This window comes from Myotis daubentonii, chromosome 10, assembly GCF_963259705.1.
Source record: "Myotis daubentonii chromosome 10, mMyoDau2.1, whole genome shotgun sequence".
Lineage (NCBI taxonomy): Eukaryota > Metazoa > Chordata > Mammalia > Chiroptera > Vespertilionidae > Myotis > Myotis daubentonii.
In genome coordinates this window covers 53,793,004-53,808,621 of record NC_081849.1, presented here as the reverse complement: position 1 = coordinate 53,808,621, position 15,618 = coordinate 53,793,004, and the positions used below count along the sequence as shown (strand labels likewise).

Genomic DNA, 15,618 nt, shown 5'->3' with positions numbered 1-15,618 from the left:
TCTGATGTTTTTATATGTTAAACTGCTCTATTAAAATAAGAAAACAGTGCTTAATTACCTTATCTTTATGACTTGCTTTAAGCTACTTAGATATCTGTAATTTGGAAACTGATCCACAAATACCTGGTAATCTAAATTTAGATACCTGATTTTAGAAGAAACAATTTACAGAATACTATTTGTCCTGAAAAGTTCAGGAAATAATCCAGTCCCTCAGGAACACAAAAGTGAACTAATAAAAATGCTCTGATGCAGTCTGAACTTTTCAAAGTGAATCTTAAAAATTTTAACCTCTGTAAGCATACTTTAAACAGTTTTCAAACCAGTGAAGCAGATAATCATTTGTAGGCATTATTGAAGGTACATTTAACAAAAACCAACTTACCTTCAATGAAGGTCTAACACTACAACATAAACCTTTAAGAAACCTTCAGAGAAAACATAAAATAGATTACATCTTAGGTGACCAGAGTTTAAATTCAGCATATGAATATAATTCAAAGGAAAGGGAACAATATATTAAGGCTAGAACAACTTGTAGAAGTCTGAAACCATAAAAGAACCTAGATGGTTGAGCTAGGTCATGGGTGGAAATAGAGTAAAAACAGTTAAATACATGAATTTTTATCTATAAAGGAGGAGGTAACTATTTTTTAACTTTTTATAGGTGAAGTAATTTCATACAAAACAATTAAACTAAAATGAGTATAAACTGCATTATAATTAGTATCTGGACCACTGACAAACAAGGTATAGTTTTGAATAGGGGACTTCCTACTGCAAAAGAATGCTGATATTGAAAAAATGTACAAAATCTTCTAGTTGTGTACATAAAGTGGCTGACACTTCACAAATCAGAATATTCTTAAACTATCTTTGCAAAGAGATTGAATGTGGTTGGTTTTAGTTTCTTTTCACAAAAAAGGTTTTCAAACTTCACACTCATGACAATCATTAAGAAGAAATATTCGACTCAACTAAAATACAGCGCTCGGTGCCTAATAAGAAATTCACTTTTAGATCCCTTTCCCTCACCCTCCCTCCAAGTATAATATATTAGATTCTGCTGGCTCTACATAACTCATCTATACTGTCAAGTGGCAGCTCTCTTAACACAGATACTTATTTCACTGAATTTTATGAAGAAAAAACCTTGAGGAGTTATCATCTATCTTTTACTCCTTACAGTAGGACCATCTTTAATCAATCTGTTTGTTTTAAGAATAACCCCCAGTTTTTATTCTCCTATTCATTAGAAAGCCCAAAACAGATCCCTCTTAACAAAAGGTCTTTTTCCTTTTCCTAGTGTTTACTTCTAATAGAAAAATTATCTGAGTTTCTACATTATGAAAATCTAAAATGGCTTCAGGACAAAACCTAATTTGAGAATCTCTTAAAACAAAGAAATAGAAATACTTATTTTAATCCTATATAATAAAGATATAATATGCAAATGGTCATTATGCCGTGAAGTGTAATGACCGACCATGTAATGACCGGATCATGGATCAGCAGGAGGGTGGGGCAGCGAGCTACAAGAGGGCAGAGAGCTACAGGAGGGGGCAGGACAGCAAGCTATGGGGGGGGGGGGCAGGGGGGAGGAAGCTACAGGAGGGCGAGGCAGTGGGTGGAGAGCTACAGAAGGGCCACAGCGAGCTACTGGCAAGCTACTGGTGCACGGATTTGTGCGCACGGCTACTAGTATATGTATAAAAGCAAGTTTCTAAATCATAGGCTCTAAAACCAGGCAGGTGTGGGTTCAAATCACTGTTGCACCACTCATTAGCTGTGTGATTCTTAATCAGTGGTTCTCAACCTTGGCTGCACATTAGATTCACCTGGAAATCTTTTTAAAATTCCGATTTCTGGGCCTCATCCTCCGGAAATTCTGTTTCTTTGTTACTACTGTTGTGGCCCCACCCATAACAAAGAAACAGAATTTCCGGAGGATGAGGCCCAGAAATCGGAATTTTAAAAAGATTCCCAGGTGATTCTAATGTGCAGCCAAGGTTGAGACCACTGCCTAAGTTCTTTAAACTTTTTTTAACCCTCAAGAAGGAGACAAAGGACATAAGGAGTCTCGTGGGAATTAAATGGGATGATATATTTAAGTGCTTAAATAGTGCTAGCACATACAGGTACTCAATAAATGTCCATTGTTGTTACTACTATGGGACTTCCTTATTTTAAAAGTGTTTTGTTTGTTTTTTATCCAGCAATTACAATAAGAGTATATGTGTCCAAGAAACACTGCACAGTACTTGAAAATCTGGTTGGAAAAGAGTATTTAACATGAAAAATTGTTCTATATAAAATTACATGAAAAAGGCCATTAAAACAGAATGTATATGATTATAATTTTTGAATTTAAAAAAAATTTTAATTACAGTTGACATGCAGTTATTTTAATAGTTTCAGATGTATAACATACCGAGTTCTCTGTATGAGTTTGTTTCTGTTTTGTTTGTTCATTTGTTTTGCTTTTTAGATTCCACATATAAGTGAAATCATATGTTACTTATCTTAGTCTGATTTATTTCAATTTCACTTAACATAATTCCCTCTAGGTCACCCATGTTGTCACAAATGGCAAGATTTCACTCATTTCTATGGCTGAGTAATATCCCATTGTATATAAGCACGACCTCTTTATCCATTTGCCTGCCTTTGGATACTGAGGTTGCTTCCATATCTTGGCTGTTATAAATCTGCAATGAACATAGGAGTGCATATGCTTTTTGAATTAGTGTTCTGGATTTCTTCAATAAATACCCATAAGTGGAATTGCTGGCTCAAATGGGAGTTCCATTTTTAGTTTTTGGGGGAAATTCCATACTGTTCTCCACAGTGGCTGCACCAGTCTGCATTCCCACCAGCAGAGCACCAGGGTTCCTTTTTCTCCACATCATCCCCAACACTTGTTGTTTGTTGATTTATTGATGATAGCCATTCTGACAGGTGTGAGGTGATATCTCGTTGTGTTTTTCAATTTGCATTTCCCTGATAATTAGTGATGCTGAGCATCTTTTCATATGTCCTATTGGGAGAAATGTCTCTTCGGGTCCTCTGCCCATTTTTAAATCAAATCTTGTGTGTTGAGTTGCATGAGTTCTTCATAAAATTTTGGATATTAATACATTATCACATCTACATTGCTCAATATCTTCTCCCATTCAGTAGACTGTCTTTTCGTTTTGTTGATGGTTTCCTTTGATTAATATGATTGCAATTATTAAAAAGTAGCTTGTAGTAAAATATACCAAAACATGAGCAGAAATGTCATACTTTTAGGTGCTATTATTACAGGTAATTTTAAATATTTTTAATTTTTTTGAATTTTTCAATTATTCTACAATGACCATGTATTACATTTATAAACAATTTAAAAACATATACACAAAGTGACTTATTTTTCTAACTCCAAGTTTCTCCAGAGAGGTAGAATTAGAGAAAAGAAGTAAGGAGAAAAAGAGTGAGAAGCACTTATATTTTTTTAAGCCAGATTTTATATAAGGTTATTAGTTCTGTTATATTAAAAAATACTGTTTTGAATTATTACTTTCTAGCTTTAAAGTTAAACAAAACTTACAGTATGACATCTCAGTTATAGCGCATTTAATCATATCTCCAAAATATTTCCTTTGGAGATCAGTTGATATGGATTCTCCTGCTAAAGTAAATACTAAACTCTGTAGTAAAAGGAGACTATTATATAATGGAAATGGCCAACTAGAGTTTATGAGTAAATTTATCACTACATTAATTCATAATTAGACCACAGGTTATTTAAAAAGGCAGAAAGTCTCTCTTTTGATGAACATTAACTCAAGAAAGTAGATGGATCATTAAATCTAAATCCCAAATTTCCTGGAGCAAAAATGCTGTGGTACTGAGCTTTGAATATGGATATTGTTACCTGCAAAATAAGAAGTCTGTGGAAATAAGCCAGAGAAGCCTATCAGAAAGTCAAAAGAAAACCAGGAGAAAACGGGTTCATTAAAGGCAAGAAAGGAGTTTATAAAAAGTAGGAAGTTATCAACAGTGTCAACTACCAAAAAGAGATAGCAAAAAGATGAAGCAGAGTAATGAGGAAGATTTTGTTGTTGTTAATCCTCACCTAAGCTAAGGATATTTTTTTCCATTTGTTTTTAGAGAGAGTAGAAGGGAGGGGTGGGAGTGAAGAAAGAAACATTATCACCAATTTTGAACTTTTCTCTCTGTGACTAAAATGCTTGCTTATTTTTAAAAATAAGAAGAGTTGCCATTTACTAAGAATTGCCATTAAACTTTTCACAAATGAGCAGCCTGACGCTCACTGAAGTGAAGCTTGCTGAAGGTCACAGCATTAGTTACTATATGAACCCCGTTTATTTCTTTTGAAAGCTCATAACGCTATTCTCTCCATATCATATTGCATACTTTCTGAGTATTTGAAATTATTCTATTTTCTTATTCAACAATGTCTCAAATTATAAGAAATTCCATACATTTAATGGCAAATTTTTATGGAAAAAGTATTATCACTTAAAGATATAAATTGCTTATAGATACACATCCGAATTTCAGAAATGTCAAAAAATAAATGTCAAAATGTTAGTAACGTGGTATAACACACTTTCACTATTTCCCCAAACTCTAGTCTATAATTTTTTATCAATCTTGATAAGGATTCTATCAGGACATCATGATTAGAATGCTTAAATATATTTAACTTCAGAACTCAATTCTATTAACTATCAGAGTGCATTCTTTGAATTTTCAAGCTTAAATTTAAAGAAATCTATTTTTGTTGTAGGCAAAAAGGTAATTCTTAAGTCACAATATGTAGGTTAATTTTTAACAGATAAGTAATTCTACAAAATGATGAAATAGTTAAACTAAATGTTTAATTAATTAGAAGGAATAAAGTAATTGTATCTACATCTAGCATACATGAAATCTCACTCTCTCTTTTTTGAAGTTAGAATTTGCGTCTTTCTTATTCAGGGGTTACTTTCACAGCTCTGAGAATGGGCTAGCTTATATCAACTAGGACCATCATTATGAACAATGTCTCTCACACTTTATATACAAATACTGGAATAAGAATTTACATAATTAATACAGTCTACATCACCTCTGAATTTTTATATTGGTATATTATAAAACCCCATTTTAACATTTCAAATACTGGGTCTTACTAACTTTTGAAAAGAGGTAATGAAATATCTTTCAGCTTAAGTCCATATTCTTAGTAGGGGCCATTTTTTCTCCAAAATAATAAAAACAATTTTTTTTTTAAAACTACAGAATAATATTAAGTTGGATATTTCTGAAAGACAACTCTATGTATGGCACCCTAGTGTACTTTGATTAATTATCTCAGTTGTGATTTAGTTTCTCATCACATATGGCATTCCACAGCATGCTATGGAAACACATCAAGCCCACATGCCATCCAAATTAGAAAATAGCTTGTTTTTTCCAGTTTGTAGTAAGTGTAACTTAATTTAGTTTTTCAATTTTGCATGTTAATATAGAAAACATTTGTCTAGTTTTAGAGGTTCCAAATCATTTTCTTTATGAATATGATGTTCAAATATATAAATATGTATGTCATAAACACTGATAAATTTTACAAAGGAAATAAATCATATATTTTAAAAGGTTTTTAAGGAATACCTGACCATAATTTATTGAAGTAAACCAATATGCTTAATGTATATTGCACACGCCCCATGAAAACTACCTTAAGTTACAGAACTAAACACATCAGCATAAATTCTAATTCTATTATAAAGAATAACCATAAACAATCTTTGTTTTGCTGAAAATTGTTACTTGATAAAAATATTACCTAGGGATAGGTTTCATAAACATGTCTGGAACAATAATATAAGCAACCTCTGTGAGCAGGCTATTATGACAAATAGGTAGTAAGTTCAGTTCAGTATAACAACATACTCTAAAAAAAAGCACAGTGGACTTGTGAATAGCTATTGCTTTTCATTGAATTCACAAATCCTGTTGCTAGTCTGAAAGTATGATACTCCTTTAGGAACTAAGGGCTTAAAAGACATACAATTTTGCCTGCCAGGGAAAATCCAGAGTAACGGGCCACAGCTTAAACTTAGTCTAGGATAAGGTAGAACATCATTTGGAAGTTTGTGGGTTTTATCACACACAGTAGGAAGGAGGAAATCTAAAGTTTAAATTTTTAACTACAGCCATCATCAAGGATAACCAGAGTTTATCCCCAGAGTTTTAATTCTCAAACTTTGAGTAAGTCTACAAACCACAACAGATTTGTTCTATGAGACTGTAATGGAGGGCACTGCACACAACCTTTCTCCAGATTTTTACCTGCCTGTATCAGTGGAAAGGCCAATCATCACTCATAAAGCTTAATAATGTGCACTGTTGTAAGCCTTACTGCTTGTTACACAAGTGCGAGAAGAATACCGAATTAAGATGGTTAAGTGGTATAAATTTTATCTGAAAATGACTTCTCTGTCAACTGTGCTAAATTCAAACTTAAATTTTAACCTAATGTCAGAAAAAATCCGAGAGGCCGAATGAATAGTTAAAATATTACAAAGTCCTTTTCCATGAGTCAGTTCTGTGCTTCAAATTTCAAAGGACCTTAAAGGATAACTCATTTTAATTTTATATTTTTCACAAATCTTCATAATACATAAAATTCAGACATTCAATTTCTAATATTTCTAGGTTGAATTAAATGTGCTCTCTTAATGTATTGTAGCAAATACTCCTTGGAGATTGTTCTGTTCCATTCTTAAAGAGGCAAAATTCTCAATGACTATTTTACTTAAAATAAATATTTATATATGTCATTTCAACATAAGTATATAGGTTATAGGATTCTAGTTGTTCAATGAAGAAAATTTGGAAAATAAAACAGAAATGAAAAAATACCATACTTCCCTTACTCAGGGATTTTTAATACAATGATTATCAAAAAGTACCACTTGTCTCATTTGGCATTTGTAGTTCCAGAAAATTTTCCATAGGAATTTGGATGAAATTTCTATGCATATTTATGACTTATAAAGAGTAGCATACTAGAAAGATCAAATACAAGCAAACCACATGCAGGTTTCCATGCTAAGACAGCTCATCTTGTACTAGTCAGATAATGACCTGTCATGTTTACTTTATGGCTTTTCACAAAACAGAGCTTAAACAAGGATGAAAAGGTAAAATCATAACTGGCAAAGTCACTGTAAAATATGGGATGTAAATTTAAATTCTCAGTGGCACTTGTGAATATAGATGACTTGGATGAATCACTTTTAAAATAAATATTTATACATGTTCATTAACCATGTCAAAATAAGTTACTTCTTTTTGGGTGTTTCAGCCACAGAAGTTGTTTAGCTCTATATTAAGTATACCCTAGAAAAAGACTGAATAGTGAACTGTGCCCTACATCAACCAAAGAACTTGTATACATATATGCATAACCCCTGGACACAGACAATAGGGTGGTAGAGGTCTGGAGCAGGGGCAGGGGCATGTGGGGGTGGGGTGGGCGGGAAGGGTCAATGGGGGGAAAAGGGGACATATGTATTACTTTCACCAATAAAGATTTAATTTTTTAAAAATTAAAACCTTTGCCTGAGATTATAATTTTCAATATAACCTTTAAATTTTAAATAATAAACTTTATTAAAATAAGTTAATTTATTACCTCAAAAAATACAATATCGTCTATCTTATATGTAAGTATACATTGTAATTTTTTAGGTGTCAGCTAAAGTTTAATTTGGGTTTTGCATTGTGTGTATTTGTTTTACAATTCTAAAAAAGTTACTTTTTAGCTTGAAAACTTTAATAACTGAAGAATTCATAAAATACATAAAACAGTTATTATTCCTGACTGCTTTTAATTTGAGGAGCTTATAAAAAATATAAACATCCACCCTTAGTCTCTCTCTCTCTCTCCTTCCTGAACAATTCAGTCTAAAAGCCATCAAGTTATGGTAAACAAAGTAGGTATCAATGTAGAGTGGAGGTAAAGGGTGAAAGAGATTAGTTTTGTATCAGGGGATTAATCATGTAAGAATATACAAGGTGTCCCCAAAAATGTTATACGGTGTATATACAGTGTTTATTAAAATACATTTCATTTTCAAAATGTAATAGAGTCTAGAGCTATCAGCCGTTAAGTGTGTGACAGCATTATGTCTAAAATTACAATGTATATACATATCTTATCAAAATGTGTCACAAAGACACAAAGTGAGCAAATGCCAACAGATTTGCTCAGTGTAGGGCAAACCTTCAATTTGTAAAAAATACAGTATCTGTGAAGTGCAATAACAAGAGATATATACCTGTACATACATCTAGTCTTTGGCACTGTCTACGGAGAAGAGCTAGTAGGAGCAACATCCCATGTTGCTCATCTAGTACCCATATTCTTAGTTTCTAAATACCATTCTCTACTAAGAGGAACCAGAGTTCCTTGGAGAAATATCTGGTTCCAGGAGTAGAGATGGGAAGTGCAAATTGAGCCTGGAACATTTTTAGTAAGAATATACTCAAAGATTGCTGTTCATGTCCAAAGGACACAAATGCCACGTTGAAGAGACAGACATCAGCCTGAAGCCATTCACCAAATTTGGGACAATTTGAACATCAAAATAATAATAAAGCCACACGGGGGAAAAACAGAAAATGAAAATTTGATGAGGAATAAGATATTTAATAGTTTCAAGGTTCTTCCCCACAATTTACTTATTAACTAGAAAGAGGAAGAAAATGGAGAAGACTTCCAGATAACTCCTTGATTCAAGTAATTCAAGTTAACATCACCAGCTATGGTTCAAATCAAAATCATGTGTCACCTGATAGAAAGTATACTGCAGCACATCAAAGATACGTAACTGCTCTGTAATCTTCAAAAGTGGCAAGATAATAAAAGTCAAAAATTGTCGGACAAAGATTAGAGACTAAAGAAACGTGAAGACTAAATGCAGCAAGTGATTCTGTACTGGATCCTTTTGCTATAAAGGACATTACTGGGCAAATGGCAAAACTTGAATGGGGTTTGAGGATCATATGGTAATAATGTGTCAACATTCATTCCCTGATTTGGGGAGGACATATTTTGGATATGTAGGAGTATGAAAACACACTACCAGATGTACAGCAGAGGGGTGACAAATACACTTTCTGAAAGATTACTCAAGTAGCAGTATTGGGACTGTGGTCTTCAAATACTCAAAATATTTAAATAGCTTTTCAATCCCTGGTCAAACAGTTTAGCAAATACAATGCACGTTTTCTAACAATGTGCCATCCTAATGGGTTTCCATTCAGAGTTCAAAGACCTACTTAATCCCTAGTAGAGAGGAAGAAACAAAAACAAAAATGCCTACTCTTCTCCATGGCTGCAGGCACTTAACTGCCTTTAGGAAATGTATGAGGCACTCCCAAACTACGTGAAATATGTCCCCGTGCATTTTCAGTATCCGTTACTATATAACGTAACAAAGCCACTCTTTGTGTTTAATATAATGCTACAAATTTATAGTAGTATAGAGCCTTTCAAAAGAATGTGTGCAAAAACACGTATTTATAAAAGGCAATAAATCCTTTTTCAAAAATTGCTTTCCTAATTTGCTTGTTAAGGTTAGGAGGAAACCCTAAACAAAAACAAAACAAAACAAAAAAAACACACTTAAAAAATTATTTTAGACTACAAAGAGTCCCACAAGAAAACTATTTAAAATATATAGTATGCCACTATTTGTTCATTTAAATTCAATTTCTGGAAAGCATTTTAAAATTATGCAATAAAACCTTTTGATATTAAATATGCTCCCTCTTAAATCTGGGTCTTAATAAAATTAATGGAAAATAATTTTTGATATTGTATAGTTTAAAACCTCATGCAAAATGTTTTATTTATTATTAAATAAAATGCCTACTATGTTCTATGTTAATCATTATTGTACAAACATATAAACTTTTAATAAATATGTTACTTTATAAGATCTTTAAATATTTTTTTTCTGTAAAACTATTTTTAATAAATAAACATTTACAGATGGCCTCTGTGGTAAGCTGGAGCAAATAATTTTAACTATTGATAGAACACTTTTGATGCCCTGATTAGATAGGAATTCAGTATCAATTTTAACTTACTCTAGGACAGATAAATGCATATAAATGGTATTTTAAAAAAGATGGTTTGATGTCCATATTACAATAGACAGTTAAGGAAGAACAATTTGATTAACCCACAGATGACCAGAATGTCTTAATTCAAATATATTCAATATTTTCTGTCAAATGAACTAAAGCATTAGGAGTCCAGCTACTCACACACTTTAAAGAAACACAATAATCTTAAACTGTAGATTACCACCACTTAAGGGTATAATAATGATATACAAAAGACATAACTTTAATAGTTTATTTCTTGAAATAAACTATTAAAGATCTTATCAGAAATGTCATCCTTCCTACTTAGCTAAAATATCAGAAATGAATTTTAGAATATAAAAACTACTTTAAAAAATACAGATCATATAAACATTCACAATATACTTATTTATGTTAAGATGAGTCATCTACAAAATAAAACTGGATTTTGCTGATTATTCTTTTAGTTAACATTTATACATATGACTCAAGTCAGAATTTCCCTGCTAGTCCCTACTCCCCAGGTGTGGTAAATTAGCAGAGGGTGACTTTTTTGGCTACCATAGCACTATTTAATCTATTACAATAATATAGAGACCATACAAAACAGCTGAAATATTTCACCGAGGAAATTTATATAATTTAGTAGAGCTATTTATTCCTTAACTTAAGGGCAATAAAATCACTGTGGCAATATATTTTTTAAATTGCATTAGATTAAAATATTAACCCTTCATATTCCAATTCTCTTTAAAGTTAGGAAGCTGATGGTAGATAAAGAAAAGCCATCAAAATGAAGGGAAACAATACTTTTCCTTATAGGCTTTCCCCCTTACCTTAGAAGATGAAGAATCACACTCCTGACATATCCATCCATAGCCTGTTTGTTTAGGAGACTTTTTCAAAGGAGGATCCAAACAGCCAAAATGGTAGCACAGTCTGCATTCATCACATCTGCAGGGTAAACAGATTGAAGGTATATCTAAATAGTATTTTAGAAAGCATCTTTTTCAAAGACAAATAGCAAACGATTGCCCCTTTCAACTTTATCATTGTTAATTCTACCTTTAGCTCACAAGATTATTAAATTAGCGTTTATGACAAAAACAATCTAAACCTAAAATAATGGTAGGAAAAACAAAATATAACAAATTTAACAAATGATAAAAAAAAATATCATTCAGAACACTTTGTAATAGAAATGTTAAGGACATATGAATGAATATATGTGTTTAAAACTAACACAATTTTGATTTTGAGCTTCAAGAATTAATCATTTGCCCATTAGATAGCTTAAAAACATATGATATGATACATATAATTCAAGATTATGAATTCAATTCACTACATTATGATTATTCTAAAAAATTTTAGAACTCTAAGCAATTCTACAGGCTATGTACACTAACCTGTAATCAATTCTATACAATTTATATCTCATCGCTCTTTCTCAAAGTTAATGTAGATTATAAATAAACTTTCCAAATTTTATAGCATGCTATCACAATCTATAGCAAATAAAAATCATTCTAAGAACTAGATGTAATTTTCTCAAAATTTACCTGTCACTTTTTCTCAGTGTATTTGGTTTTCAAAGGGCTTCCTAGTACATTTTAAATCTTTTTAATAAATGTTTTGATAGTGTCTTTGCCACCTATGATGTACAAAATCTAAGAAAACTATCATACCTATTCTTCGTTTCAGACAATCTCATCCTGCTGACAATGAAGAAAGATCTGTATTATTTCAGTGTCTTATAAAAATAATATTTTATCAGTTGGAATGACATGACCAAAATTTAACAACAAATAACAAAGATGTATACATCTTATAGAAAGACTAATATTCCTCCCTTTCTTTGTGCTCTTTTTAAGTAAAAAAAAAAAAAAAAAAAAAAAAAACTTTCTCCAAATCAATCTGTCAGATTCTCTTCATATATTGTTTCTGTTACTGATTGAAAACTTTAAAAGTTGAGATATCCACAACTAAGAAACCAAGGTGAAAATTATAGGGCCCACCTTACTTGAATATATACTAACTACTAGTTAATAACCTTTCTTAGAAAAAAGGGGAAACAGCTATTTTTATACACAACACACAAAAACTGTTGATTTTTCTAAAATCACAATAAATAGGATTACAAATATACATTTATAATAAATATTTCATATAATGCTACAAAACCCAATCTCTCAAAGACCCATTTTAGGAATCAAGAGTTTTCAGAAAAGTTAGCAACTTAGCCAAGTTATTCAGGCTTAAAGAAGCATAAAACACAAATATATGTCATAAACTTATGCATGTCTTCCTCTACAACAGTCTCCTTATTAGACTCAAGAAATGGAGTTGGGGGGAAAAAAGTTTACTGTGATAATTCTAGCTGTGGAAAAAAATAAAATCAAATAAGAATAACAGTACTTTATTTACTATGCCAGTATTATAAATAAATGAACCATCCAAATTAAATTTAAAAGCAGTTAAAATATTTAAATATCTGTGTTCTGACATTAAGAAATAATAGATAATACTAGCTAACATCAAATATAATACAGACTAAATGACAAACCCACACAATTTATGTTCTTTCCTCTCAATTCAATTTATTTAGCTTTCAATACTTAAAATTTCTGTTAAACATATGGATGGTTATGAGAACCTTTAGAGTATAAACATTTCTGAGTTTATGAGAATGTAGAAATTTTTAGATAGCTGAGGCCATATTCCTTCAAACAAACTAGTATTTCAATCGTCTTTGAAAGGGAAACTTGAAAAGAATCACATTCTTTACTTCAAGAAAATACATTAAACATAATTTACACACTCTGTCATCTCAGGGTCATGAGTATGGGTAACAGGTGTTGCTATGTGTCTAACAGTGTATCAGCCTTTTGTGTTTGGAGTGAATAACATCAATCTGGTGTTCTGTCTGAATTCTTGTACTCAACATTTTTATATGTTTTCAGAGTCCTCACTTGCTTGAAAAGTATCAGCCACTGTTTTCTGATCTTGTCAGTGTATTTGTTCAAGCAGCATTTCCCCAACAGTAATTTGTTATGGATTCAGAAACCAGACCATTAACCTCATTAAGACAAATTGACAGTAAAAAGACACAAAAATGAGAATTTCTACTGAGCTAAGTATATGGACACAATTTTCAGTGACTATATTTTTTGCTTAACTTTAGGTTTTTGGGCAATGTTCCTTACAGTTCAGAATGCCAATAATATGGGCTCTTGATAGCTGAAGAGTTTAATGTTAATGTTTTCCTAGTTCATATCAAATTACAACATAATTACTGCATATTTCCTTTATAACAGTCAAAATAACTTATACATTAAGATTTCCATTGTATAATTCAAGTCAAACACCATGATGAATATAAAGGTGAATCTTAACTCATTATTTTTAACCTTCACGTATGCAGGTGATTCTTGCTGGAATAGCTATGAATTTCCAGCTAATAAACTAAGAACAGCCCTAACCAGTTTGGCTCAGTGGATAGAGCGTCGGCCTGCCGACTGAAGGTTCCCAGGTTCCATTCCAGTCAAGGGTATGTACCTTGGTTGCGGGCACATCCCCAGTAGGGGGCATGCAGGAGGCAGCCTCTCGATGTTTTCTCTCTCATCGACGTTTCTAACTCTATCCCTCTCCCTTCCTCTCTGTAAAAAATCAATAAAATATATTTAAAAAATAAAAATAAAAAATAAACTAAGAACAAGTTTGTTACATTGATATAGTTCCAATTTGTAAATGATTTCAGTTAATAGTAAAATCAAGTTATCTTTCAGCTCAAGAATAAATGCTAAAGCGTAAAGAAAGGTTTATATGCTAGATTTCTTAGGATATAATGTTGAAGTATATGCCATTTGGAAATGAGCTGATCCTTATTAATTCTTTCAATAGTGACACATTTTAGAGTGACTTAGTCTACATGTGGAGCTCTGATGTATTTGTGATGGGGCCCAGAGGAGAGGAAGAATTTTCTTGTCTGAATTAGGGGTGATACTTATCTCAGGTTCTAGCTCACTCACCAGTAAATAAAAAACTGCAATTCCAAGACTAAATTTTAAAAAGGAGTAGTTAATACACTTAGGAACTGCCAAAATCCAGGAGAGAAAATAAACAAAAACAAATAACTCAATCTTGAAATCATTAGCTTTGTTAATAAATAAATATACAAATGTAAGCTCTTTCTAGAAATAACTAAAATTATTTCCATGAGGAAAAAATCTGTTGTTTTTTTTTTTCTACACTAGAATATTGAAGAAATCTTTGCGCTGGTAAAAATATACTGAATGACACAATGAACTTGAGCAGAATTTGCAAGAATATACCACAGACAAATGTAAGAGATATCATTAAGAATCCTAGGAATCAAATAACAATGTAAATGATGAAAACAGTGGGTTTCTTATTTTATGCACACACACACCATTTGGTAAACTTTAGCAAATTCTGTCAGAACAAATTCTGGCTATGTTACAAATTTATATCATTTTAAAAACTCAAAAATTAGAAATACATAAGGGCCTGCAATCATTCTGCTACCTAAAAGCAATGTAGAGTTGAAGTAGTTAGTGATGAAATTATTATTGTTTGTCTCTACCTCTACTTCTTACATATACTTGGAAATACGTAATTATAGCGCATATATAGTATATATTTATCAAAATAAATAGTGAATAAAATGTTTTAAAAATCTTTTGCAAAAGCAGTCATTGACCCACAAAAGCATAGTGATATAATAATATACTTTATTAAATAATGCAAATGTCTATGTAATAAAAACAGACTATTATACCAATAGCACATATGTTAAATAGGATGGAAATGTCTTAAAATATTCAAAGAGAATATAAAACGAACCTGTAAAGAAACACTATGAAATTTTTAATAAAATGCAAACTAGATGCTTAAACAAGTATCTTTTAAACATCTAATAAATAATGTACACATTAACACTATAGGGCACTCTAAAATTACAATTTTAAATGAGATTAAATGAATCCCATTTATAAGATAAAAGGAAAACTGATTGTTTAATTAGATTCTTATTAAATACAATTTCCTAGGCATCAGATTAATAATGGATCCAGATAATAAAGCAGCTATATATATGGCCTTTTACACAATAATTTAACAAAATGCAGTGAGCAAATAAACATATTTCTATATGTATTTAAAATACTTACTTAGCACATGGTTAAGTATAGCACCCTAGACAAAGAAGAGGAAGAAAATGATTTATGTTCATATGTCCTATGATCCATATAACAAGCAATCGATCATGTTTATCTGATTGCTGAGAATATACATACAATTCAAAGAGAGACAACTGATTTATTTCCTCCTGTACCCAAGAAACAGGCTAAAAACCAATGTTCCAAAGGGTTTCATTAACTCCCCTAATACCCAGTTGATAATTTCACTGGGAGAGTACACTAAATAACTACTTTTTAAACTAAC

General features: G+C 31.5%; 1 protein-coding gene across 5 annotated transcripts in view; it reads right to left on the bottom strand.

Moving 5' to 3' along the window:
* Nucleotides 1–15,618, bottom strand: part of PHF14 (PHD finger protein 14) — a 168,582-nt gene that overhangs the window by 45,844 nt on the left and 107,120 nt on the right. For 3 of the 5 annotated variants that reach the window (XM_059712429.1, XM_059712428.1, XM_059712431.1), the window contains exon 17: nucleotides 10,989–11,106. In XM_059712429.1, the coding sequence (XP_059568412.1) occupies nucleotides 10,989–11,106 (118 nt within the window). Of the gene's footprint in view, nucleotides 1–10,988; nucleotides 11,107–11,840; nucleotides 11,871–15,105; nucleotides 15,370–15,618 lie in introns of those variants that run through there. The other 2 variants (XM_059712435.1, XM_059712433.1) reach the window with 2 other exon arrangements.